Consider the following 25,957-nt stretch of genomic DNA (forward strand, 5'->3'; position numbering starts at 1 on the left):
TCCTGTGCTGAAAAGTGATGGCACAGTCAGAATCTGTGGAGACTACAAGGCTACGATCAACAGGGTTTCGAAATAGGATCAGTACCCATTAGCAAAGGCTGATTACTTGTTTGCAATGCCAGCCGGGGGAAAGTGGTTCACCAAACTGGACTTGACGTTGACCTACATGACACAGGAGCTGGTCGAGACATCGAAGAGACTTACGTGCACTAACACGCATAAAGGACTGTTTATTTATCACAGGTGCCCTTTCGGAATTCGCTCGGCTGCAGCAATATTTCAGAGGAACATGGAGAGTCTACTGAAGTCCGTCCCCAGAACCGTCGTGTTCCAAGATGACATCCTGATCACAGGTCGTGACTCCGAGAAACATCTGAACAACCTGGAAGAGGTTCTACATCGTCTGGACAAAGTGGGACTCAGACTGAAACGCTCGAAGTGCGTCTTCATGGCACCAGAGGTCGAATTCCTGGGGAGGAAAATTGCTGCTGACGGCATCAGGCCCACGGACGTGAAAACCAAAGCCATCAAGAATGCACCCAAGCCGCAGAATGTGACGGAGCTGCGTTTGTTCCTGGGTCTACTCAACTACTTCGGTAACTTCCTACCTGAATTGAGCACCTTTTTAGAACCACTGCACATGCTGCTAAGAAAAGGCAACAACTGGGTGTGGGGTGCATCTCAAGGCAGAGCTTTTGAGAAAGCCACTAATGTGCTTTGCTCTAACAAGCTGTTGGTACATTATGACCCATGTAAATGTTAAGTATTGGCCTGCGATGCTTTGTCATATGGAACTGGTTTCATACTCCAACAAGCTAATGATTTGGGTAAACTTCAACCAGTCGTGTATGCTTCAAAAAGTTTGTCGAAAGCGGAAAGAGCCTACAGCATGGAAGAGAAAGAAGCATTAACCTGTGTGTATGGGGTTAAAAAGATGCATCAGTACCCATTTGAACTGGAGAGAGATAACAAGCTGCTCATTGCACTGTTCTCTGAAAACAAAGATATCAATACCAATACTTCATCCCGCATCCAGAGGTGGGCGCTGACATTATCCGCTTATGATTATGTCGTTCGCCATCGACCTGGCACTGAGAATTGTGCCGATGCTTTGAACCGTCTGCCGTTGCCCACACCGGAGGTGAAAACACCACGACCGGCGGACCTATTATTAGTTATAGATTCTTTTGAGAGTGAAGGAACCCCTGTCACGGCTCAACAAGTTAAGACCTGGACCAGCCAGGACCTGATTTTATTGGTGGTGAAGAGTTGCATCCTCAAAGGTGATGCCATACCGAAGCAAATGTGCGAGGAGACCAAACCTTACATTCATCGCAGAGACAAACTGTCTATTCAGTCGGATTTTATACTGTGGGGCAATCGTGTTGTTGTGCCCAAGAAAGGGAGAGAGAAATTTGTACGTGAGCTACATAGCACACATCCCAGCATTGTAATGATGAAAGCCATCGCCAGGTCTCATGTATGGTGGCCGGGAATTGATTCTGAGCTGGAATCATGTGTGCATCAGTGCAACACTTGCATGCAGCTCAGCAAAGCACCAGCGGAATCGCCGCTGAGTCTGTGGTCATAGCTGTCCAAACCACAGTCCAGGATCCACATAGACATTGCAGGTCCCTTCCTGGGGAAGACGTTTTTAGTTGTGGTGGATGCATATTCGAAGTGGATAGAGTATATAATCATGTCATCCAGCACATCCACAGCTACCATTGAGAATCTTAGTGTCATGTTCACGACACATGGTCTGCCTGACATCATTGTTAGCGACAACGAATCGTGCTTCACCAGTCAGGAGTTTCAAGAGTTCATGAAACTCAATGATATCAAACCTGCAAGGTCAGCACCATTCAAACCTGCATCCAATGGGCAAGTAGAATGTGCTGTCCAAATCATAAAGCAGAGTGTGAAGTGAGTAACCCAAGGGTCACTACATACCTGCCAGTCATGCATACTGCTGAGTTACAGGACAAGACCACACACACTTACTGGGATCTCGCCTGCTGAACTAATGATGAAGAGAGGTCTTAAGACCAAGCTATCTCTTGTACATCCTGACTTGAATAATCATGTTGAATATAGAAGACAAAGTCAGCAAGGGTATCACGATCGCGCAGCTGTGTTACACGATATTTCTGTAAATGATCCTGTATATGTTCTGAATTATGGTCAAGGTCCCAAGTAGATTGCTGGTACTGTCATGGCCAAGGAGGGCAACAGAGTATTTATTGTCAAGCTCAAAAATGGGCAAACATGCAGAAAACATATGGATCAGACAAAGCTACGGCACGCAGACGAACCGGAACAGTCGGAGGAAGAGACAATCGACGACCAACCAACCTATCCCCAGTCATCAGAGGACTCAGTGGTCATCAGTGAATTGGGACTTTCAATCACTGACATGTTCAATGAAAATGGACTTTCAATCTCTGACATGGCCATTGCCCCTCCCACCAGGTCAGCCACCCAGCCACCAGTCACAGCAGACTCTGAACACTCACCCAAAGCTGCAGTTGAACTGAGACGGTCAACCCAGGAGCGTAAAACACCGGACCGTCTCAATTTGTAAAAGACTGTGTTAATATCTCAGAGGTGGGGTATTGTCATGTGTGTAATTTTGGGATCACCAACCACTAGATGGCGTCACTGTTGGAGGCCATTGGGCTGCACGCAAGTGTGTGCAGCCCAAGTATAAAAGGCCAGCCATTTTGTATATTAGTCACTTTGGGCCTTAAAAAAGCAGAGCCAAGTTCATACCTCTTGGAGTTAAACAGTACTCAGTCTAACAGTTATTGCATACACAACAGCTAGGATAGTTGCAGGAAAGATGTTTCCACTTGGGGGGAGCGGGAGACCAAAACTAGGAGCCATAAATACAAGATAGTCACAAATAAATCCAATCGGGAATTCAGGAGAATTTTTTTTACCCAGAAAGTGGTGAGAATGTGGAGCACGCTACCATAGGGAGTGGTTGAGGCAAATAGCATAGCTACATTTAAGAGGAATCTAGATAAACACATGAGGGAGAAAAGAATAGAAGGATATGCTGATAGAGTGAGATGAAGCAGGGTGGGACGAGGCTCGTGTGGAGCAAGGACCAGTTGGGCCGAATGGCCTGTTTCTGTGCTGTACATTACATGTCACTCTATGTAGATGTTGAACTCATGTCAGGAACAGGAGACAAAGTGAAGTAATGAGAAAGAACAATGTTTATACGGCAAAACAAGTCCAGGAATGGGGCTGGTACCAGCCTCATTGTCACCCAGAGTTCACAGAGCTATCAACTGGGTCAAGCTCCCAAAATGGGAACGCTGTCCTGGGAAAGATACAGGTGAAGCCCAGGTTTACAGGGACAGGATCAGCAGTCAACAACAACAATTCCCATTTATACGGCACTTTATGCAGTAAAACATCCCAAGGTGCTTCACAGGAGCATTATCAGACAGAAATTGACAACATGCCACATAATCAGATATTAGGACAGGTCAAAGAGGTAGGTTTTAAGGAGCGTTTTAAAGGAGAAGAGAGGGGCAGAGAAGTTTAGTGAGGGAATTCCAGTGCCTAGGGCCTCGGCAGCTGAAGGCACTACCACCAATGGTGGAAAGATGAAAATCAATGAAGCACAAGAGTCCAGAATTGGAGGAGCGCAGAGATCTCGGATGGTTGTAGGGCTACAGAAGGTTACAGAGATAGGGAGGGGCGAGAGCCAAGGAGGGATTTGAACACGAGGATGGGAATTGTAGGGTAGGAGGAGGTTATAGAGAAAGGGAGGGGTGAAAGCTATGGAGGAATTAGGTTTAAGAAGTTTTAAATTGAGACATTGCCTGACTGGTAGCCAATGTAGGTCAGCGAGCACGGGGGGTGGTGAAGGGTGAACAGGACTTGGTGCGAAAGATGTGGAACAGCCGGTTGCATTATTACAAGCGCAATGAAAGCTTCGAACTCACCCGAGCAGATGACCCCAGCGTGCTGACCACAGGGACTGCTGTTGGCACCGAGGGGATTGAAGAGGCATCGGTCCAGGGAGCGCTCTGTCCCGTCACACCTGACACCGCTCAGCAGGATTTCCCCGCTCCCTTGGCCGAGGTAGGCCCCGGTTACCGACTCGGCCTTCCCGCAGTTCCTGCTTGCACACGATGTCCCCGTCGATGAGGTTCCAGCCCTCGGCACAGACAGTCCCCCAGGTGGAGTCATGAAAGATCTCCACTCTCCCCGAGCACATGTTGTTCCCGTCTGTCAGTCTGACCGGGAAAGGACCTGTCAGGGACAACACATAGGGGTCAAGTTTCGGCCTGAGTTGCTCCTGTTTTTTTGGAGCAACTGGTTTAGAATGGAGTATCTCAGAACTTGCAATTCTCGTCATTTAGTTTGCTCCAGTTCTAGTCAGTTAGAACAGTTTCAGTTTGGAACAGATTTTTTTTTCAAAAGGGGGCGTGTCCGGCCACTTACGCCCATTTTGAAAGTTTAGGCAGTGAAAGCATACTCCAAACTAACTTAGAATGGAGTAAGTGTAGATTTTTGTACGCTCAGAAAAACCTTGCCTGCATTGAGAAAATCAGGCGTCGGTTACAAATCAGGCGTAGGGAACGGTGGGGGGCGGGAAAGGGAAGTTTACAAACATTAAATACTTCAGTTTTACAAATAAAGAGCCATCATCAATAATAAATGATAAATAATCAATCAAAAAAAATTTGTGAAAATTTAAAATTTTTTAAAAAATCAATAAATAAAAAATTAAGTTTCTACTCACCGACTGCAGCACCGGGAGCCCTCCAACAGCGTGCTGGGATGGCCCCCCCCCCCCAGTGTGTCTCTCTTTCTCTTTCTGTCTGTCAGTGTGTCTCTCTCTCACTCTCTGTCTGTCAGTGTCAGTGTCTCTCTCTCTCTGTCTGTCAGTGTCTTTGTGTTTCTGATAGCGGGGTTGGGGGTGGTGGGGGGAGGAGGAGGGGTGAAGGGGAGGAGGAGGAGGGGGAGGGAGGGAAGGGGGAGAGGAGGGGGAGAGAGGGGGAGGGAAGGGGGTGGGAGGGAGGGAGGGGGAGAGGATAGGTAGGGAGAGAGGAGAGGGAGAGAGAGAGAAGAGGGAGGGAGGGGGAGAGGAGAGGGAGGGAGGGAGGGGGAGAGGAGAGGGAGAGAGGAGAATGAGGGAGAGAGGAGAGGGAGGAGAGGGAGGGAGGAGAGGGAGGGAGGGGAGAGAGGAGAGGGAGGGGAGAGAGGAGAGGGAGGGAGGGAGGGGGAGAGGAGAGGGAGGGAGGGGGAGAGGAGAGAAGAGTGAGGGAGGGGGAGAGGAGAGGGAGGGAGGGAGGAAGGGGGAGAGGAGAGGGAGGGAGGGAGGGGGAGAGGAGGAGGAGGGAGGGAGGGGGAGAGGAGAGGGAGGAGGCTGAATGGGCCCGGCGATGTGAAGAAGCCGGGCCCAAGACTTCGGGCGGGGTCCGCCCCCAGCAAGATGCCGGGCGGGCCCCACCGAAGGAAGAGGGAGCGGACCGGAGTTAAAGGTAGGTGGCCGGGGGAGTTGAAACTGGCGGGGAGCGGAGCGGGAGCTGGGGGGGAGTGGAGCTGGAGCTGGGGGGGAGCGGAGCAGGAGCTGGGGGGGGAGCGGAGCGGGAGCTGGGGGGGAGCGGAGCGGGAGCTGGGGGGGAGCGGAGCAGGAGCTGGGTGGGGGAGCGGAGCGGGAGCTGGGGTGGGGGCGGGGGGAGCGGGCAGCGGAGCGGGAGCTGGCGGGGTGGTGGGAACGGGCAGCGAAGCGGGAGTTGGGGAGGGAGGGGAGCGGGCAGCGGAGCGGGAGCTGACGGGGGGGGGGCGGGGTTGAGAGAGCCAGAGAGAGCGTCAGTTGAACAGGGGAGGAAGCTGGAGCCTGAGCAGGAGCTGACGAGGGAGGTGCAGCCTGATCATCGCCGCCCCAGTGAGCCCATTCGGCCAGGGCTAGGGGCTGCGTGCTTCGGGCCCCTCCCACACAGTTTTGGGCGCCTGGAGTTACTGCACATGTGTGCCCACTGTAGCGCGCCTGTGCAGAGGTCCCGGCACCGTCCCCCACAGCTCGTGCTGCGCTGCGCCGAGGGCCTGGATCGACCTGAGGAAGTGGAGAATACCGAGATAAGTTTTAGGCGCAGTTTTGACCGCAGAAATCAGGCGTGCCTCGCGGGGCTGCACCTAAACTTGACCCCATGATTTGGACTTTTCTCCTACTGTGGTTTTAAGCCCCACTCTTTCCCCATCCTCCTCAAAGGAACAGGAGGCCATTCAGCCCCTTGAAACTGCTACATAGGAACAGGAGGCCATCTAGCCCCTCGAGGAAGAGGCCATTCAGATTCTAGACTGCTACACAGGAATTGGCCATTAAGCTGAATCCGCTTCCTCTGTACAACCCAGGGATGGAGCCTGGGCCTTTCTTGCTCTGTGTGTGTGTGGGGCTCAGTACCTCACCGGGTGTGACCCACTAACTGAGCACAGGCCGGGTACGGAGCCTGGGTCTTTCCTGCTCTGTGTGTCTGGGGGAGATTCGGTATCTCACCGCGTGTGACCCATTAACTCAGCACAGGCCGGGTACGGAGCCTGGGCCTTTCCTGCTCTGTGTGGGGGAGACTCGGTACCTCACCGGGTGTGACCCACTAACTCAGCACAGGCCGGGTATAGAGCCTGGGCCTTTCCTGCTCTGTGTAGGGGAGACTCGGTACCTCACTGGGTGTGACCCACTAACTCTGCACAGGCCGGGTATGGAGCCTGGGCCTTTCTTGCTGTGGGAGGGGGGCAGAACGTTCTACACACTTTAGCGCTGCGCACATTACTGCTGACCTGAGCAAGTAACTCCAGCGTCCTGGCTGTGCGTACAGTTGCTGATATTCCGCTGGTCTGTCGGGCACTCATTGAGGTCGCCTCCATCCCAACACACCCCATATTATCCAGCCAGATGGAGCCTAACCCTGGGGCGAAGCCGGTTCTCACGGACACGGCAGCCCCACACTTGAGCTGCCTGCAGACAATCGAGGCATCCAGGATGTCCCAGTTATGATCACAAACCGTGCCCCAGGTGGAATTGTTGTACACCACGACTCTCCCCGAACACGAGTCAGGACCTCCTCGCAGTCTGGGATGCACCGGACCTGGAAAAGGACCAAAGAAAATCTTACATTGTGAGCTGGTGCCCTAATGTACTGACAGCAGTCATCACACCCCGAATACCCTCCTATAATGTGGTGTCCTGAACTCTACCCTCCCATTCCTGGGCCCGAATACTCCTCATATAATGTGTCCAGAACTCTACCCTCCCATTCCTGGGTTCGAATACCCTCCTATAATGTGTCCAGAACTCTACCCTCCCATTCCTGGGCCCGAATACCCCTCCTATAATGTGTCCAGAACTCTACCCTCCCATTCCTGGGCCCGAATACCTCTCCTATAATGTGACCAGAACTCTACCCTCTCATTCCTGGGTCCGAATACCCCTCCTATAATGTGTCCAGAACTCTACCCTCCCATTCCTGGGCCCGAATACCCCTCCTATAATGTGTCCAGAACGCTACCCTCTCATTCCTGGGCCCGAATACCCCTCCTATAATGTGTCCATGAATATTCACTGTTCCCATTCTCTGTTATTTGACCAAATAGGGAGTCTGATCTTGTGCTTACCTGAACACACACACGTGCACATCTGCACACACAGACAAGCACCTCTGCACACAATACACATGTACAAATCTGCACACACTTGCACATCTGCACACCCACTTACAAACACACAACCACATCTGCACACCCACACCAGCACAACTGTACACCCAGACAGACACACAAGCACATATGCACACATCCACACAGTAACAACACCACATTTGGTGTGACAAGCACAAACAGTGACACACAAACATACACTCACACACCTCCATACTTTCCAACACAGGTCACTGGACAGTGATCAGGAGCCTGGCTGATCAAGAACCCTGGCTGATTTTTCTCACTCCCCAACCCAGGAGGTAGTGTGGCCCAATTGTAGACCTGCTACCACCCACACTGGCTGGAATCAGCTCACGCAGCACAGGCTGGGACTGGAGCCTGGGCTTTTCCTGCTGTGTGTGTGGGATCTGTACCACACTGGGTGAGTTCGGCTAACTCCACACAGGCCGGGACTCGCTCACTCACCAAATACTGCCCAACTGGGAGATCTGCCGGTGCCTATTCTCACTGGTTTAGCGCACTATTACCTGAGCACTGAACTCCAGCATCGTCGCTGTGCCGACAGTTATGTTCGCCCCACGGTGACACGACACATCGATCGAGGCTTGACTCAGTCCCGTCGCAGAGTACGTCATCTAACCAGATTGGGCCGCTGGTCTTCCCAAAGGAGGTTCCGGTGGTGGCTGAAATCACCCTCCCACAGTTGAGCTGCCGGCACACGACCTGCGCGTCGTGCAGGTCCCAGTAATCACTGCAAACCGTTCCCCAGACAGACTGGTGAAGGATCTCCACTCTCCCACGACACATGTCGTCTCCATCTTCCAGTCTCACCAACCCCCCTCCTGGAACACAAGCAACACAAAGAGGCTCATCACCTTCCAGCCTCCAATTCCAACCACCTCCGAGGAGTCAGCCATACGTCGGTGCCTCGCCTCTGGATCAGGAGGTTGTGGGCTCGAGCCCCACTGCAGAGCCTTGAGCACAAAATCCAGGCTGACACTCCCAGTGCCAGTACTGAGGGAGCGCAACGCTGTCGGAGGGGCAGTACTGTGGGAGTGCTGCACTGTCGGAGGGGTAGATCTGGGGGAGTGCTGCACTGTCGGAGGGGCAGTACTGAGGAGCGCTGCACTGTCGGAGGGGTAGTACTGGGGGAGTGCTGCACTGTCGGAGGGGCAGTACTGAAGGAGCGCTGCACTGTCGGAGGGGCAGTATTGAGGGAGCACTGCACTGTCGGAGGGGCAGTACTGAGGGAGCGCTGCACTGTCGGAGGGGCAGTACTGAGGGAGAGCTGCACTGTTGAGAGAGGCAGTACTGGGAGAGCGCTGCACTGTCGGAGGGGCAGTACTGAGGGAGAGCTGCACTGTTGAGAGAGGCAGTACTGGGAGAGAGCTGCACTGTCGCAGAGGCAGTACTGAGGGAGCGCTGCACTGTCGGAGGTGCAGTACTGAGGGAGTGCTGTACTGTCGGAGGGGCAGAACCGATGGAGCACTGTCCTGATGAAGACAAGAATCTTACAGCCCAAGGCGGCTACAGAGATGGGGAATGTGCGAGGGCTATGGAGGGATTTGAAGAGCAGGATGAGAATTGTAGGGCTGGAGGAAGTTACAGAGATAGGGAGGGGCGATTGCCATGGAGGGATTTGAACATGAGGATGAGCATTTTAAATTGAGGGGTTGCTGGACCGGTGGCCAATGTAGGTCAGCGAGCTCAGGGTGCGACGGGTGAACAAGACTTGGTGTGAGAGATGTGGAACAGCCGGTTGCGTTATTACAAGTGTAATAAAAGCTTCTAACTCACCCGAGCAGATGACCCCAGCGTGCTGACCACAGGGACTGCTGTTGGCACCGAGCGGGTTGGAGAGGCATCGGTCCAGAGAGCGCTCCGTCCCGTCACACCCGACACCACTCAGCAGGACCTCCCCGCTCTCTTGGCCGAGGTAGGCCCCGGTTACCAACTCGGCCTTCCCGCAGTTCAGCTGCTTGCACACGATGTCCCCGTCGGTGAGGTCCCAGCCCTCGGAGCAGACGGTCCCCCAGGTGGAATTGTGAAAGATCTCCACTCTCCCCGAGCACATGTTGTTCCCGTCTGTCAGTCTGACCGGGAAGGACCTGTCAGGGACAACATAAAATTTGGGCCTTTCTGCTACTGTGGTCTTAATCCCCACTTGTTTCCCCTCCCTCCTCAAACAACAGGAGGAGGGCAATCAGCCCCTCGAACATGTTACATAGGAACAGGAGGAGGCCATCCAGCCCCTCGAATGATCAGCTAACTCAGCACAGGCCGGAGTTATTTCATAACTCTCAAGAAAAATATATTCCAGTGAGGAGGAAAGGGTGTAAAAGAAAAGATAGCCATCCGTGGCTAACTAAAGAAATAAAGGATGGTATCCAATTAAAAACAAGGGCATACAAAGTGGCCAAAACTAGTGGGAGGACAGAGATTGGGAAGCTTTTAAAAGCCAGCAAAGAATGACTAAAAAAATGATGAAGAAAGGGAAGATAGACTATGAAAGTAAACTAGTACAAAATATAAAAACAGATAGAAACATAAAAAATAGGTGCAAGAGTAAGCCATTCGGCCCTTCGAGCCTGCACCACCATTCAATATGATGATGGCTGATCATTTTTGCAACTTCAGTACCCCATTCCTGCTTTCTCTCCATATCCCTTGATCCCTTTAGCCGTAAGGGCCATATCTAACTTCCTTTTGAATACATCTAATGAACTGGGTTCAACAACTTTCTGTGGTAGAGAATTCCATAGGTTCACAATTCTCTGAATGAAGAAGTTTCTCCTCATCTTGGTCCTAAATGGCTTACCCCTTATCCTTAGACTGTGACCCCTGGTTCTGGACTTCCCCAACAACGGGAACATTCTTCCTGCATCTAACCTGTCCAATCCCGTCAGAATTTTATATATTTCTAAAAGATCCCCTCTCATTCTTTTAAATTCCAGTGAATATAATCCTAGTCGACCCAGTCTTTCTTCATATGTCATCCCGGGAAATCAGTCTGGTGAACCTTCGCTGCCTCAATAGCAAGAATGTCCTTCCTTAGATTAGGAGACCAAAACTGTACACAATATTCAAGGTGTGGCCTCACCAAGACCCTGTACAACTGCAGTAAGACCTCCCTGCTCCTATATTCAAATCTTCTCGCTATGAAGGCCAACATGCCATTTGCCTTCTTCACCGCCTGCTGTACCTGCATGCCAACCTTCACTGACTGATGGACCATGACACCCAGGTCTCGTTGCACCACCACTTTTCCGAATCTGTCACCATTCAGATAATATTCTGCCTTCCTGTTTTTGCCACCAAAGTGGATAACCTCACATTTACCCACATTATACTGCATCTGCCATGCATTTGCTCACTCATCTAACCTGTCCAAGTCACTCTGCAGCCTCTTAGTATCCTCCTCACAGCTCACACTGTCACCCAGCTTAGTGTCATCCGCAAAATTGGAGATATTACATTCGATTCCTTCGTCTAAATCATTAATGTATACTGTAAATAGCTGGGGTCCCAGCACTGAACCTTGCGGTACCCCACTAGTCACTGCCTGCCATTCTGAAAAGGATCAGTTTATTCCTACTCTTTGCTTCCTGTCTTCCAACCAGATTGCAAGAGTTTCTACAGTATATAAAAAGGAAACTCGTTCCACCTGGCCGTTGGAGTCCGGCTTGAACGGTGCCGTTCTGACATGGTTGATACCATTTCCTGCCATGAAGTCCTGGAATTCAATGCTTGTAAAGCACGGGCCATTGTCACTGACCAAGACGACCGGTAGACCATGGGCGGCGAACATTGCCCGTAGACTTTCTATCGTGGCCGAGGATGTGCTTGAATTGAGAATGTCACACTCGATCCATTTGGAGTAGGTGTCTACCACAACCAAAAACATTTTTCCCATGAAAGGACCTGCGTAGTCCACATGGATGCGTGACCATGGCTTGGTGGACCAAGACCAGGGGCTAAGGGGGCCTTCCCTGGGCACATTGCCCAGCTGGGCACACGTGTTGCACCTGCGAACACAAAGTTCCAGGTCTGCATCTATCTCTGGCCACCAAACATGTGACCTGGCAATTGCCTTCATCATGACAATGCCCGGGTGCTCATTGTGGAGTTCTCTGATGAACATCTCTTTGCCCATCTGGGGCATGACTACTCGGTGTCCCCATAGTAGCCAATCGGCCTGAATCGAGAGTTCATCCTTGCGCCTGTGAAATGGTTTGAATTCCTCAGGGCATGCCCAGTACGTGGCTGTCCATTCAGGACACATTTCTTGACTAAAGACAGTAGCGGGTCTCTATTTGTCCAGACTTTAATCTGACGGGCTGTCACGGGTGAGCCTTCGCTCTCGAAAGCTTCAACAGCCATGACCAGCTCAGCAGCATGCTCGGTTGCCCCCTCGGTGGTGGCTAGTGGGAGCCTCCTGAGTGCATCGGCACAGTTTTCAGTGCCCGGTCTGTGCCGAATTGTATAGTCATAGGCGGCTAATGTGAGTGTCCACCTCTGTATGCGGGCCGATGCATTTGCATTTATGGCCTTGTTGTCGGCCAAAAGGGATGTTTGGGGTTTGTGATCTGTCTCCAGCTCAAACTTCCTGCCAAACAGGTACTGGTGCATTTTTCTTAACTGCATATACACATGCAAGCGCTTCCTTTTCTACCATCCCGTAGCCCCGTTCTGCCAGGGACAGACTTCTGGAGGCATAAGCTACCGGCTTAATTGATCCTTGGCATTAACATGCTGCAACACACACCCGACCCCATAGGACGACGCGTCGCACGTTAAAACAAGTTTCTTACATGGGTCATATAGCGTAAACAGATTGTTGGAGCATAACAAATTTCGTGCTCTATCAAAAGTCCTTTCCTGGCTGTCCCCCCAGACCCATTTGCAACCTTGCGTAAGAGCACGTGTAGCGGCTCTAACAGCGTGCTCAATTTGGGAAGAAAGTTACCAAAATAGTTCAGGAGCCCCAGGAACGAACGCAGCTCCATCGTGTTACGGGGTCTGGGTGCTCTCTGGATCGCTTCTGTTTGCGGGAAAAGATAAAAGGCGAATTGGACCACCTGCTGAAGGAAGGCATCATCTCGCCAGTTGAATTCAGTGACTGGGCGAGCCCGATTGTGCCGGTGCTCAAGGCGGATGGGTCGGTCAGGATATGTGATGATTACAAGGCCACCATCAATCGGGTGTCACTCCAAGACCAGTACCCGCTACCAAGAGCGGAGGACCTTTTTGCTATCTAGGAGCTGGCGAGTGAGTCGAAGAAGCTGACCACCATCACGACACACAAAGAATTGTTTGAGTACAACAGATGTCCGCTTGGGATGCGCTCGGCCGCCGTGATCTTTCAACGAAATATAGAAAGCTTCCTCAAGTCGATTCCAAGGACAGTGGTTTTTCAAGACGACATCCTCATCACGGGTTGTGATATTGAAGAACACCTCCACAACCTGGAGGAGGTGCTATGCAGACTGGACCGGGTAGGTCTACGATTGAAAAAGGCGAAGTGCGTCTTCCTAGCTCCAGTGGTAGAATTCTTGGGGATGAGGGTAACAGCAGACGGGATCAGACCTACTGCGTCCAAAACAGAATGCTGGCCCTCGAGACTCCGAACCCTTTTAACGCCGCTGTTCAGATCCTTTCCAGGGGCATTACGCCAACGGATTTCAATTCCAAAGAGTTTACATTGATATCATAGCTTTTGGCAGTGATTTTGCGCAGAGCAAGTTCCCACATACACTGATGAGATAAATGACCAGAGAATCTCTGTGTTTTATTGGTGATGGGGCGGTAAATGTTGGCCCCAGAACACCAGGGAGAACTCCCCCTGCTCTTCTTCCAATAGTGGCCATGGGATCTTTAATACACACCTGAGGGCAGACAGAGCCTCGGTTTAACGTATCAGGATGGCACCTCTGACAGTGTAGCCCCTCCCTCAGTACTGGTACGGGCAGTGTTCGGCTGGATTATAGGCTCAAGAACTAGAGTGTATACATCTACCTCTGACAGTGCAGCCCCTCTCTCAGTACCAGCACCAGGAGCATGGGTCTGCATAATGGGATGAGGTATCCTGAATACAGAGGGGAGAGAGTGGGGAACCAATGAGCGGAGCTGGGAATGATACTGAAATGTGTCAGAGGAGTGTGAGTGAATTTGATTATTTGGTTTTGAGGTTTATTGTGTATGTAGGCACCTTTGGTAATGACTCCACGAGACAGGGTATAGTACTTAAACTGTATAGACTGTAGTCCTTTATTTGCAGTCCTGTGAATCCCCTGGGAGGACAGGCGTACCAACATCAGTGTCCTCGTCCAGGCTAACATCCCCAGTATTGAAGCACTGACCACACTCGATCAGCTTCGCTGGGCAAGCCACATAGTTCGCATGCCAGATACGAGACTCCCTAAGCAAATGCTTTATGCGGAGCTCCTTCATGGTAAATGAGCCAAAGGTGGGCAGCGGATGCGTTACAGGGACACCCTCAAAGCCTCTCTGGTAAAGTGCGACATCACACTGACACCTGGGAGACCCTGGCCGAAGACCGCCCGAGGTGGAGAAAGTGCATTCGGGAGGGCATTGAGTTCTTTGAGCTGCAACGCAAAGAGCGTGAAGAGGTCAGGCGCAGACAACGGAAGGAGCGTGCAGAAAACCAGTCCCACCCACCCCTTCCCTCGACGAATATCTGTCCCACCTGTGACAGAGTCTGTGGCTCTCATATTGGGCTGTTCAGCCACCAGAGAACTCACTTTAAGAGTGGAAGCAAGTCTTCCTCGATTCCCTTAGGTCTCCAGCAGCAGCACCCTCTGGTGTACAGGTTAGGTGTGTACAGTTTAAGGTACATTCAGTGTTACATACGTCATATAACAATACAAGCATGCATACATAACAACAGTTCCCCCTCAGCATTTTTCAAGTCCTTATTGTAATGACCTGGGGGAGGTGATCAGTAGTGGGCTATGGGAGGTTGTGGTGAGGGTTGTGTGGGTGTCAGGTGTGATCCCTATACTTGAGGCTGGCCTCATACATTTCCCCCCCATCACACACAGACCATGTGGGTGTCACTGTTGTGGGATCCTTCAATTGGGTAGCCATTGCAGCAGTGGGTAGGGGGCATACTCTGTGATGTGGGTAGTTATGTGGTGGTGGGCAGGGCCACAGGACTGTGTGGGGTCCTTGTCCTCCAACTGGGATGAGAATCTGGTCATCCCAGCGTTGCCAGGAAAGCTGGAGGGTATTGGCCTCTCACTCATGGTGTTGGCCCTGGTGGCCAGAGGGTATAGGGTTGGTCTGGGGCAGGTTGCCAGTGGTCAGTGCCAGTGCTGTGCTGCCCATTGACCACTATCTCTGTAGTGGGTCTGCTCCTACCGGGTGTGTGTGTGCCCTTCCTGGGGCACCGCACTAGTTCCAAAGATTCAGGCTGCATGCTCTGGTAGCCAGCTGGACCTGGGGGTCTCCCACAGGGGGATTCCTCTAACATTTGCATGGTCCCTGTAGAACCCAGTGTCCTTTAACTGTGTCCTACCTGTATACATGACACCATGCCTCTGATCATACATAGTTGAGTCGACATTATTGACTGCCTTTACATTGTTAATAACAGCATTTGCATTACTTTTTTGTATCATGGTCTCACCAGACATGGTTACATTAGGCATTTCAAACTCTGTCATAATCATCACACATAACAAGCTTGTTCTTAACCTTACTTACACAAGCATTCATTTCATTTTTCACATTAGTTACACCAGCATCACAATTCATGGTTACATTATCATACTTGCACCCTTTTCTGGCATTTTTAGCTTTAAAGTCCCTGTCATCTTTAAATTGAAACTGTCCCTTTAATTTTTTTGGTTACCGGTCTCCTTTAAAGGAGCCTTCCAATCTGATTGGCTGCTCGGCTTCATGTGTCACTCCTGCAATGCTGCCCCTCATGGTCTGTTCGCGGCCATTTTGATTGCAGGTTCTTCTCCTCATGGTGCAGCTGCCATCTTCTGGCTCTCCTCCAGGTAGGCTGTGGTGGTACCATCGCTGGCAACGATCCACAGGGGGAGTCTGTTCAACACGCCGCCCTGGGAGACCTGGATATCCACGCTGCCAACGATTTGGATTTTTGCTTTGGTGTAGGTGAGCAGCTTCGCTTGGACAGGAGACAGTTTTGGTCGAGTGGCGAGATTTATCCAAATTTTTTCAAAGGTCATTTGGCTCATCACAGATTGGCTCGCCCATGTGTCGATCTCCATGGAAACTGGGACCCCGTCGATGTCTACTTCCATCGTCCACGGGGAACTTTTGGTGGAGCAGGTATAAATTCCATACTCTTCTTCCAGGGGTTGAGCAGCTTCATCTTCATCTGTGTCGGAGCCCCGGTGATCAGCCAACTCTTCAGTGACGCGGTGAGTAAAGATTTTTCTGCACATTCTCTGAAGGTGCCCTTTTTCTTTGCAGCTTTTGCATGTATAGTCTTTGTAGCAGCACTGGTGGACCCTGTGGTTTCCTCCACAGCGCCAGCACGGGGCCATCCAGTTTGCCCCATGTGGCGGACTCAGGGTTGCGGGACTCGGGGCAGCATTTCTGCTTTCAGAAGTAGCCATGCGGTACACTGCGTTCGTTAGTTTTTAGTCCTGGGTCAGGATTCGCCTGGAGTCGCCAGCCGAAACCATGTTGGCCTAGCTCACTTGATTTACTTTCTGCAGGGTGACTGTGATGTCTGCAGAGAGCAATTTGTGTAGGAGGCCAAATATGTCCCTGAGTGCTTCATTGAGGTGGTCGCCAAAATCACATGGTGCAGTCAGTCTTCTTAAATGTGCAGCATACTTAGTAATTTCTTGGCCTTCGGGTCGCCGGTAAGTATAGAACCGGTGCCTGGCTGTGAGGATGCTTTCTTTTGGTTTTAGTTGCTCCTGTATTAGTTTTACAAGTTTCTCAGAGCTCTTGCTGGTTGTCTTCTCCGGGGCTAGCAAGTCCAAGACGAGACAATGGATGGTGGGCCCACAACTGCTAAGCAGAATGGCCCTGCGCTTTTTCAGTTGTGTAGCCGGTGTGTCCCCATCCAGGTCGTTGGCTACGAAGAAATGTTCCAATCTTCCCCATCGGTCAATTGCTGAAAGTTGCTGAGATTTGACATGCTGAGTGTGTAGTTCGTGACCTCGTCGCCAGTTATTGTGTATGTAGGCACCTTGTTAATCACTCCATGAGGCAGGGTATGGTACTTACTATGTAGACTGTAGTTCTTTATTTGCAGCTCCTCGAGTGAGGACACCAAGCTGCGAGGTCCCTTTTAAACTGGATTACCTGCAGTATGCAGGTAACCCTTAGATCTCCAGCAGCAGCACCCTCTGGTGGACAGTTAAGGTGTGCACAGTTTAAGGTACATTCTGTGTTGCAGACATGATATAACAATACAAGCATGCATACATAACAGGATTGGAGTTGATTTGTTTCCTTGTGCATGTGGGACATCGAGCCTTTGTTCAGCTGATGCAAATCCTGACCCGTTGATGAGCAACCTGGTACCATAACCCAAGCCGCTCGATTCATTCTACAGTTACAGTCCGAGGGACAGGTAAACAAGGGAGCAACCATTTCAGTACCGACATTCATTCCAGCTCTCCTCCTTAATACTCACTCGATCACTGGAGGATACCTGGGGAACTAAAGTCCGCTACCACCATCGTTGCTCGGGCCCAGAGATGGGATCCCTTGATCTGGATGCCTGCAACAGGCCTCAGGACCAACGTTTGGACTAATAGCATGAGCCAGAAAGGGGCTACTTGGGTTGACGTGCCAAAGGGCTTTGGATGCTGGTGGAACCCAGTCCTCAGCACCATCAGGAGAGGGGCAGTAGAAAACTGGTAGCTCTGGAGACACCCGATGCCCAATGCCCACTCTGCCACTTCCCACCACAGTTTGAGTTCTCTGAAGTATTGATGAAGAACACAGTGCAAGGGGCAAAAAGAGAGCTGATTAATCAAAAGATGACCTTCAGCTTTCAGAGGTTCTGATAGAGTAGATCGGGAGTAACTCTTTCCAGTAGCAGGAGGGTCGGTAAACAGAGCTCACAGATTAAAGGTCATTGGCAACAGAACCAGAGGAAGATGAGGACAAATGTTTTTACGCAGCGAGTTGTGTGATCTGGAATGCATTGCCTGAAAGGGCGGTGGAAGCAGATGCAGGGCACTGGGAAAGAGCAGGGGGAGTGGGATTAATTGTATAGTTCCTTCAAAGAGCCAGCACAGGGACGATGGGATGAATGGCCTCCTTCAGCACTGTGAGATTCTAATAAAGGATCATCCTTCACACTCCACTGGATCAATCTTTCACCGGGCAGAATTTGAACACACCCCAACCCTGTCTGAAAGGATTTGCAGTGTCGTGATAGTGGAGGGCTCGCCGATGGCCCTCCAGGTATAGGAAGGAACTGGTTCTGGTCCAGAACTAGGAACCCAGAGGGTGCGAGTTCAAATCCCACCCTGGCAAGTTGTGTAATTGAGCTGAATAAATCTGGTGGGCTGCATAAGCAACAACATTCGAGATATCCGCCGGCTCACATACAATGTACGGCACAAAAACAGGCCATTCGGTCCAACTGGTCTGTGTTGGTGGTTATGTTCCACATGAACCTCCTCCCACCATTTATCTCAGCATGTCCTTCAACTCCTTTTTCCATCCAGTGTTTATCTAGCTTCCCCTTAAATCCATTTATGCTATTTCCCTCAACCACTCCCTGTACTATCAAGTTCCACATTCTCACCACTCTCTGGGTAAAGACATTCATCCTGAATTCCCTATTGGATTTATTAGTGACTATTTTAAATGAATAGTTCCTACATTACAACAGTGACTATACTTCAAAAAACAAGTATTTCATTGGCTGTAAAGTGCTTTGGGACGTCCAGAAAGCCGCTATAAAATTGCAAGTTATTTCTTTCTTTATATTTATGGTCTCTAGTTTTGGACTCTCCCTACTCGTGGAAACACCTTCTCTACAGCTTCCCTATTGAACCACTTCAAAATATGAGAAGACCTCTTTCAGGTCACCCCTCAATCTTCTCTTTTCGAGACAAAGAGACCCAGCCTGTTCAATCTTTCCTGTTGGATATAATCTCATCATCATCATCATCATAGGTGGTCCCTCGTATCGAGGATGACTTACTTCCACGCCAAAAAAGGATGTGTTCACAAGTGTTTCAATGAAGGACCTAATATTTCAGGTCCCGAACTACATGTTGAAGGGTGGAAGATGCCTGTGCCTGGATTTTTTTAACGGTGCTTGACAGAGCTAGGTCTTAATCCAGTGGCAATGATTAACCAAGATGACTGGAGACCAGCTCTGCTGCACGGACCTAATGCACACACATATTGCAGTATGGGCTGGCTAGTGCTGGCCCTGGGCCCTCGCCTCTTCTGGGCCCTCATTCACATCGCTCCACGATGACTCACCGCTCCTGTGCCCCGACCTCGCCGCTCCTTCACCCCGACAACGCCGTTCCTGCCCACTCTCCAATTAGTGACCCGGACCTTGGTGACATCCAATCCAGTCGCCCTGTTCACAGCCGTCGCTCTCCCGCATGCGCTGTAACTTGAAGTTCCACGCTGCTCCTTTGAGGGCCCTGACCTGCCAATGGTGCTTGCAGGTCGGGGCCACTGTACCGCGCAACTGAGAGAGTGCACTTTATCCTTATCCGGCCACAAGTCATTCCGATATCCAAGAAAGCACAATGGCTTCAAATACCAGCGAATGGGAATGAAAGTAGAGAAGTTGTGCAGAGAGGCTGGTTCTTTCCTTCCTCCACTGTGAAGTGTCTTGGGACATTTTTATACCTTTGGGCATTGTATAAATACCAAGTTATTGTTGTCCACTGATTTATTTTGTAATTACAGGTGAACAAATTCATTTGCGTTGACTTCATTTTATGGGGATGTAAAACAGGCGCAGCGATGACAGATCTAGCGGTGGAACGGCCCGTGTCCAATCTGCACAGGCGTTCGGGCTGCTGCTAAATTAGTCGTGCCCATTTTTTTTTAGCTGTCCCTGATACCAACAACAACAACAACTTGTACAACGTGGATGAGGTAGGTTTTAAGGAGCATCTTAAAGGAGAAGGGGGCGGAGAGGTTTATGGAGGAATTCCAGAGCTTAGGGCCTAGGCTGCTGAAGGCACAGCTGCCAATGGTGCAGCGATGGAAATCAGGGATGTGCAAGAGGCCATGTAAATGAGGGGCTTCTGCCGGCGAGGAAAGCAACCTGCCATTCATTTCCTCAAACATCGGAGGCGAGACACATGCCAGCAGCTCACCCAGATAATGTTAATGAGGCCCGAGGACCAATTTCGGTCAGGTTCGGGCCCCTGGTCAGAGTGCCGCTGGTTATGGACGCAAAAACCATAACCAATTTTTAGCCCACAGGTTGATCATTGATGACCATTGTTTTTTTATTTTCAATGCAGACACAATGGGCTCATTCTGTGCCATATCATTCCATGATTTTGGTTTATTTTGTATTTGCAGGTTGTTCTGGCTGAGGTAAAGGCAAATGAAGTGAAGGCGAAAGCTCAAGTGACTCTGGACAAAGCAAATGACGCCAAGGATCAGATTAATCGCTCAAACAAAGAGCTGCGTGACCTGATCGAGCAGATCCGAGACTTCCTTACACGTAAGAGCAGAGCAGTAAATGGTCACAGTTATAATCTGCCTTTTGCGATGAGTGAAGTAGATTTATACCAACACACAGTGCTGCAGGGAGCTCCTGTAATGCAGCCTCTCAGCACAGGACAAGCAAATCTTTAGAGAGGCGACTGATCCAAGACTGGGTGTCCGACAGGGAAGGGAACCTGCCACCCCTACCTGGTCTGGCCTACATGTGACTCTAGTCCCACATTACCACTACTTGATTCAGTGCCCTCAGTGCGACTTGGGTTGGTCAATGCTGCCTTGCCAGTGTTGTCCTCATCTCAAGAACAAATAAAAAATAAATTTGGAATTGTCACCAGCAGTGCGCTGAAATATAAAACCATAAAGGGATTGAGGTCAATGCCTTGTGTTCTTTCACCCATCTCCGCACAAAGGAGGGTGCGGACCCTTACAGTATCGAGATGGTGGCCAGTCGAATTGTGGAGCTCCCGATCCCTGCCTCCCCTCAGCAAACCTGCTACCTCACAGAGGAGATCAAAGACAAGGTAAACAGTTTGTCTAACGTAGACACAATCTTGGATCAGACCGCTGATGATGTGAGGAAATAGGAGCAACTCCTTCAGGACGCAAGAAGGGCACGGTACATTCACGGTAGAGACAGTCTCTGCCATGTGTGGTGTATTCACCTGTCTCAACACAACTTGGGAACAACAAATAGAAGAAGAAGCTAATTTTACTGAAGTTGGTTTCAAAATCCTGCCCCTTTATTGGAGCCGGACACCCTGTCCCAGAGTGGGTTAATGCAAGGTCCTGCCCTCAGTTTCTTTCCCCATCACAGTGCCTCCCCCCCACACATGTATGTGCACACACATTCATACTTGTATGTGTATATGCACTTGCACTCGCACTCACACCCTCTGGCGTACACACCCTCTGGCGTACACACCCTCTGGCATACACACCCTCTGGCATACACACATTCTCAAATACATACTCTCACTCACACATAATCACACACACGCTCACATTCACTCAGACACACAACTCGCTAATTCCCCAGCATTGTTCGTTTGCCGGAAATCTAAAGTCCGTTTTTATCATACATAAGAACATAAGAACATAAGAATTAGGAACAGGAGAAGGCCATCTAGCCCCTCGAGCCTGCTCCGCCATTCAACAAGATCATGGCTGATCTGGCCGTGGACTCATCTCCACTTACCCGCCCGCTCCCCATAACCCTTAATTCCCTTATTGGTTAAAAATCTATCTATCTGTGACTTGAATACATTCAATGAGCTAGCCTCAACTGCTTCCCTGGGCAGAGAATTCCACAGATTCACAACCCTCTGGGAGAAGAAATTCCTTCTCAACTCGGTTTTAAATTGGCTCCCCCGTATTTTGAGGCTGTGCCCCCTAGTTCCAGTCTCCCCGACCAGTGGAAACAACCTCTCTGCCTCTATCTTGTCTATCCCTTTCATTATTTTAAATGTTTCTATAAGATCACCCCTCATTCTTCTGAACTCCAACGAGTAAAGACCCAGTCTACTCAATCTATCATCATAAGGTAACCCCCTCATCTCCAGAATCAGCCGAGTGAATCGTCTCTGTACCCCCTCCAAGGCTAGTATACCCTTCCTTAAGTAAGGTGACCAAAACTGCACGCAGTACTCCAGGTGCGGCCTCACCAATATCCTATACAGTTGCAGAAGGACCTCCCTGCTTTTGTACTCCATCCCTCTCGCAATGAAGGTCAACATTCCATTCGCCTTCCTGATTACCTGCTGCACCTGCAAACTTATCTTTTTGGGATTCATGCACAAGGACCCCCAGGTCCCTCTGCACCGCAGCATGTTGTAATTTCTCCCCATTCAAATAATATTCCCTTTTACTGTTTTTTTTCCCAAGGTGGATGACCTCACACTTTCCGACATTGTATTCCATCTGCCAAACCTTAGCCCATTCGCTTAACCGATCTAAATCTCTTTGCAGCCTTTCTGTGTCCTCTACACAACCCGCTTTCATACTAATCTTTGTGTCATCTGCAAATTTTGTTACACGACACTCTGTCTCCTCTTCCAGGTCATCTATGTATATTGTAAACAGTTGTGGTCCCAGCACCGATCCCTGTGGCACACCACTAACCACCGATTTCCAACCCGAAAAGGACCCATTTATCCCGACTCTTTGCTTTCTGTTAGCCAGCCAATTCTCTATCCATGCTAATACATTTCCTCTGACTCCGCGTACCTTTATTTTCTGCAGTAACCTTTTGTGTGGCACCTTATCGAATGCCTTTTGAAAATCTAAATACACCACATCCATCGGTACACCTCTATCCACCATATCTTTCTTTAACTGTGCTGGAGCCGTGCAGAAACTGTGAAGAAGACAGCAGAGGTGGTGAAGCTAGCCCTGGAGGAGGCTGACTGAGCTCAGCATGCTGCACAAAATGCAATCAGATCAGCAAAAGGAGACACAGAAGACACCGATCAGACATTAATCGGGGTAAGGAAAGAGTGTTCAATCATGTGCCCTTTTCTCACTAATGCTATCCCCTTCTTAACTTCTTTGAGTTGGGACACAGAACATAGGAACAGGAGGAGGCCCATTCAGCCCCTCGAGCCTGTTACACAGGAACAGGAGGAGGCCATTTAGCCCCTTGAGCCTGTTACACAGGAACAGGAGGAGGCCCATTCAGCCCATCGAGCCTGTTCCATCATTTACCCGTCTTTGCTCCATATACCTTGATACCCTTACCCAACAAAAATCTATCTTAGTCTTTACATTTTCAATTGATCCCAAGCATCCATAGTCTTTTGAGGAAGAGAGTTCCAGATTCCCACTACCCATTGTGTGAAGAAGTGCTTGCTGATTTCACTCCTAAGTATTTTAAGATCATGCCTTTTTATGGATACACTGTACTCCTCTTAATCCAAGTCACTTATTTCACATTATCTGATCATTCGAATCTTGTAGCATTTCGAGTCTGCCACCTTGTTTTGTCTGCTGCTCCATTCATTGATTCATTCATGGTCCCTATTTAGCTGTGCCAGAATGTTCAGCAGTATCCTTTCTCATGTCAGCTGATGAGATAAAGACTATTATGACCCACGTGGCCGGGGTCCCAATGATAGTAAGTGTTCTGTCTCTCTCTATTTTCACAGATTTGGAGTGAAACAGTGAGTGCAGGAGAGAGAGCAGATGAAAGCCATGGACCGACTGATACAGCTGGACAACAGAATCGATGCACTGAAAATGAAACGAGCCAACAACAGCCTGGTGGCAGTGCAGGCAGAAGAAACTGCTGCCATGGCACGGGATAAAGTCAACGGGGCCAAACAGGGACAACTGAAGAGAGCCAAGCTCTCAACCATGCACGAGATGGAAAGGCGGTAAAAAGAAAAACTGCATTTGCGGAAAGAGCGGAGAGTGGGATTAATGGGATAGCTCTTTCCAAGAGCTGACATCGGCATGATGAGCCAAATGGCCTCTTTCTGTTCTGTACAATTCTATGACCTTGCCAGTTTCTGGCGAGTGTCCTTCTCGCCTGGTCAGAAGAGCAGGTTAAAACCGTAGGCTGTGGAAGGTGAGCAGGACGTCAACAGATGAGTCTCCTGGACGATTTTAACTGCCCGCCCGCCTGGTGGAAACCTGATTAAAATCGCCCCTAAAAACTGATGTGCTATGCGTTGCCGGCATTTTGTTTCATCTTGTTTTATAATTGATGAAAGCTTGCACTGGAACTGACTGCTCAATCAATTTTGCCCACAAATCCTGTCAATGTACTATCCCGGACAGTAGAGTCCCATTGGAAATGTGATGGAGCTTTACTTTGGGAGAGAGAAAAGGACTTGGGCTGAAACTGATTGGTATTTTCCGTTTGTTGTGGTGTAAAACTGATGGGGTGCAGATTTTGACTTTGTGCAATGGTGTAAAACAGGTGACAGCCAATCAGCAGCCCGCCTTACATCTCTCCCGAGTAACTTCAAATGAAATGAAAATGGGGAGAGATGTCAAACGTGCTGCCGACTCAATTATCTCCACTCTACTCCAGATGTTGGACGGACAGCTCGCAGACAAATATAAAATTGTGCATGGTCTTATAGATCAGAAGAGTGGCAGGGGTTTCGATGCACAACACAAAGCGGAGAACCTTTGGGATGAAGCCAAGCAGCTCGTGAAAGATGCACAGGACAATCTGGAAAGACTGAATGGTGGGATGATGCCATGCAGAGCAAGCGACATTTTCAGAGCAAGAGTTGCCGGGAGTTGTGTGTGACATTTCTCACAAAAATTTTACTTTAAGGAAATGTGTGGTGGAAAAGTGCGGATTTTTGAGCCGTCTAGGAGCAAAAATGTAAAAAAAGACAAAGAAAGTCTTGCATTTTAAGAGTGCCTTTCACGGCCTCAGGGTGTTCAAAAGCGCTTTACAGCCAATGAATTACTGTTGTAATAAGAACATAACATAAGAAATAGGGGCAGGAGTCCCTATTTAACCCCACGAGCCTGCTCCGCCATTCAATAAGATCATGGCTGATCTGATCTTGGGACTCAGTTCCGCTTCCCTTCCCACTCCCCATAACCCTTTGGGCCCAAGTTTCGGATGTCCTCCCAGAACGGCACAGTCCGAGAGGCCCGCCTATTGTTTTTAGAGTAAAAAAAAGCGCATAAACTTACCTCGCGATTCTCCGAGTCCAGCAGGCCTGTTTCACAATCAACGCAGCGCAACTCAAGCAGCTGGGGGCGGAGCTATAGCCCTGCGCCAAAAAGAGTGCCGGCAAGCTGCACGCATGCGCAGTAGCTCCTGGCCCTCCCAGCGCGTCCTGTCTCAGGGCGACTCTATCCCTGGCCGAAGGGACTTCGCCCCTATTCCGGGCCGAGAGGCCTGCCTGCCCTTACTTCCTCTTCGGTGGGGCCCACCTGACCAGCAGCTCTTTGGTGGCGGGCCCCGCCCGAACATCTCCCTGTGGCGGGGCCCACCCGAACATCTCCTCGATGGCGGGGCCCACCCGAACATCTCCCCGGTGGTGGGCCCCACCCGAGCACCTCTTCAGCGGTGGGGCGCGCCCGACCAGCTCTTCGCCAGGCTGTTGGAGGGCTCCCGGTGCTGCAGTAGATGAGCAGAAACTTTTTTTTTTTGATTGATTGCTTTATTGGTTGATTTGTTGATTTATTTGTCATTTATTATTGATGACGACTCTTTATTGGTAAAAGTGAAGTGTTAATGCTTTGTAAAATCCCCTAACTTCCCTTCCTCCACCCCCTGCATCTCTCGCTACCTGCGCCTAATTTATAAAGTGTAGGCAAGGTTTTTCTGAGCATACAAAAATCGACACTTACTCAGGTCAAAGTTAGTTTGGAGTAATTTTTCGCTGCCTAAACTTGCAAAACAGGCGTAAGTGGCTGGTAACGCACCCTTTTGAAAAAAAAACTTTACTGAAATGAAACTAGTCTACCTAACTAGAACTGGAGCAAACTAAATGCCGAGAATTGCGATTTCTAAGATACTCCATAATAAACTTGTTGCGACAAAAATGTAGGAAAACGCGAGCCGAAACTTGGGCTATCTATCTATCTCCGCCTTCAATAAATTAAATGATCCAGCCTCCACAGCTCTCTGGTACAG

General features: G+C 50.0%; 1 protein-coding gene across 1 annotated transcript in view; it reads right to left on the bottom strand.

The window, feature by feature from the left end:
- Positions 1–25,957, bottom strand: part of LOC139230218 (scavenger receptor cysteine-rich domain-containing group B protein-like) — a 43,392-nt gene that overhangs the window by 4,503 nt on the left and 12,932 nt on the right. Inside the window, exons 2-5 of the mRNA XM_070862056.1 lie at positions 9,481–9,791; positions 8,211–8,525; positions 6,805–7,112; positions 3,963–4,272 (exon numbers count right to left, since the gene is read on the bottom strand). Of these exons, the coding sequence (XP_070718157.1) occupies positions 4,252–4,272; positions 6,805–7,112; positions 8,211–8,525; positions 9,481–9,791 (955 nt within the window). The 3' untranslated portion in view covers positions 3,963–4,251. The remainder of the gene's footprint in view (positions 1–3,962; positions 4,273–6,804; positions 7,113–8,210; positions 8,526–9,480; positions 9,792–25,957) is intronic.

Source organism: Pristiophorus japonicus, chromosome 19 (assembly GCF_044704955.1).
Source record: "Pristiophorus japonicus isolate sPriJap1 chromosome 19, sPriJap1.hap1, whole genome shotgun sequence".
Taxonomy (NCBI): Eukaryota; Metazoa; Chordata; class Chondrichthyes; family Pristiophoridae; genus Pristiophorus; species Pristiophorus japonicus.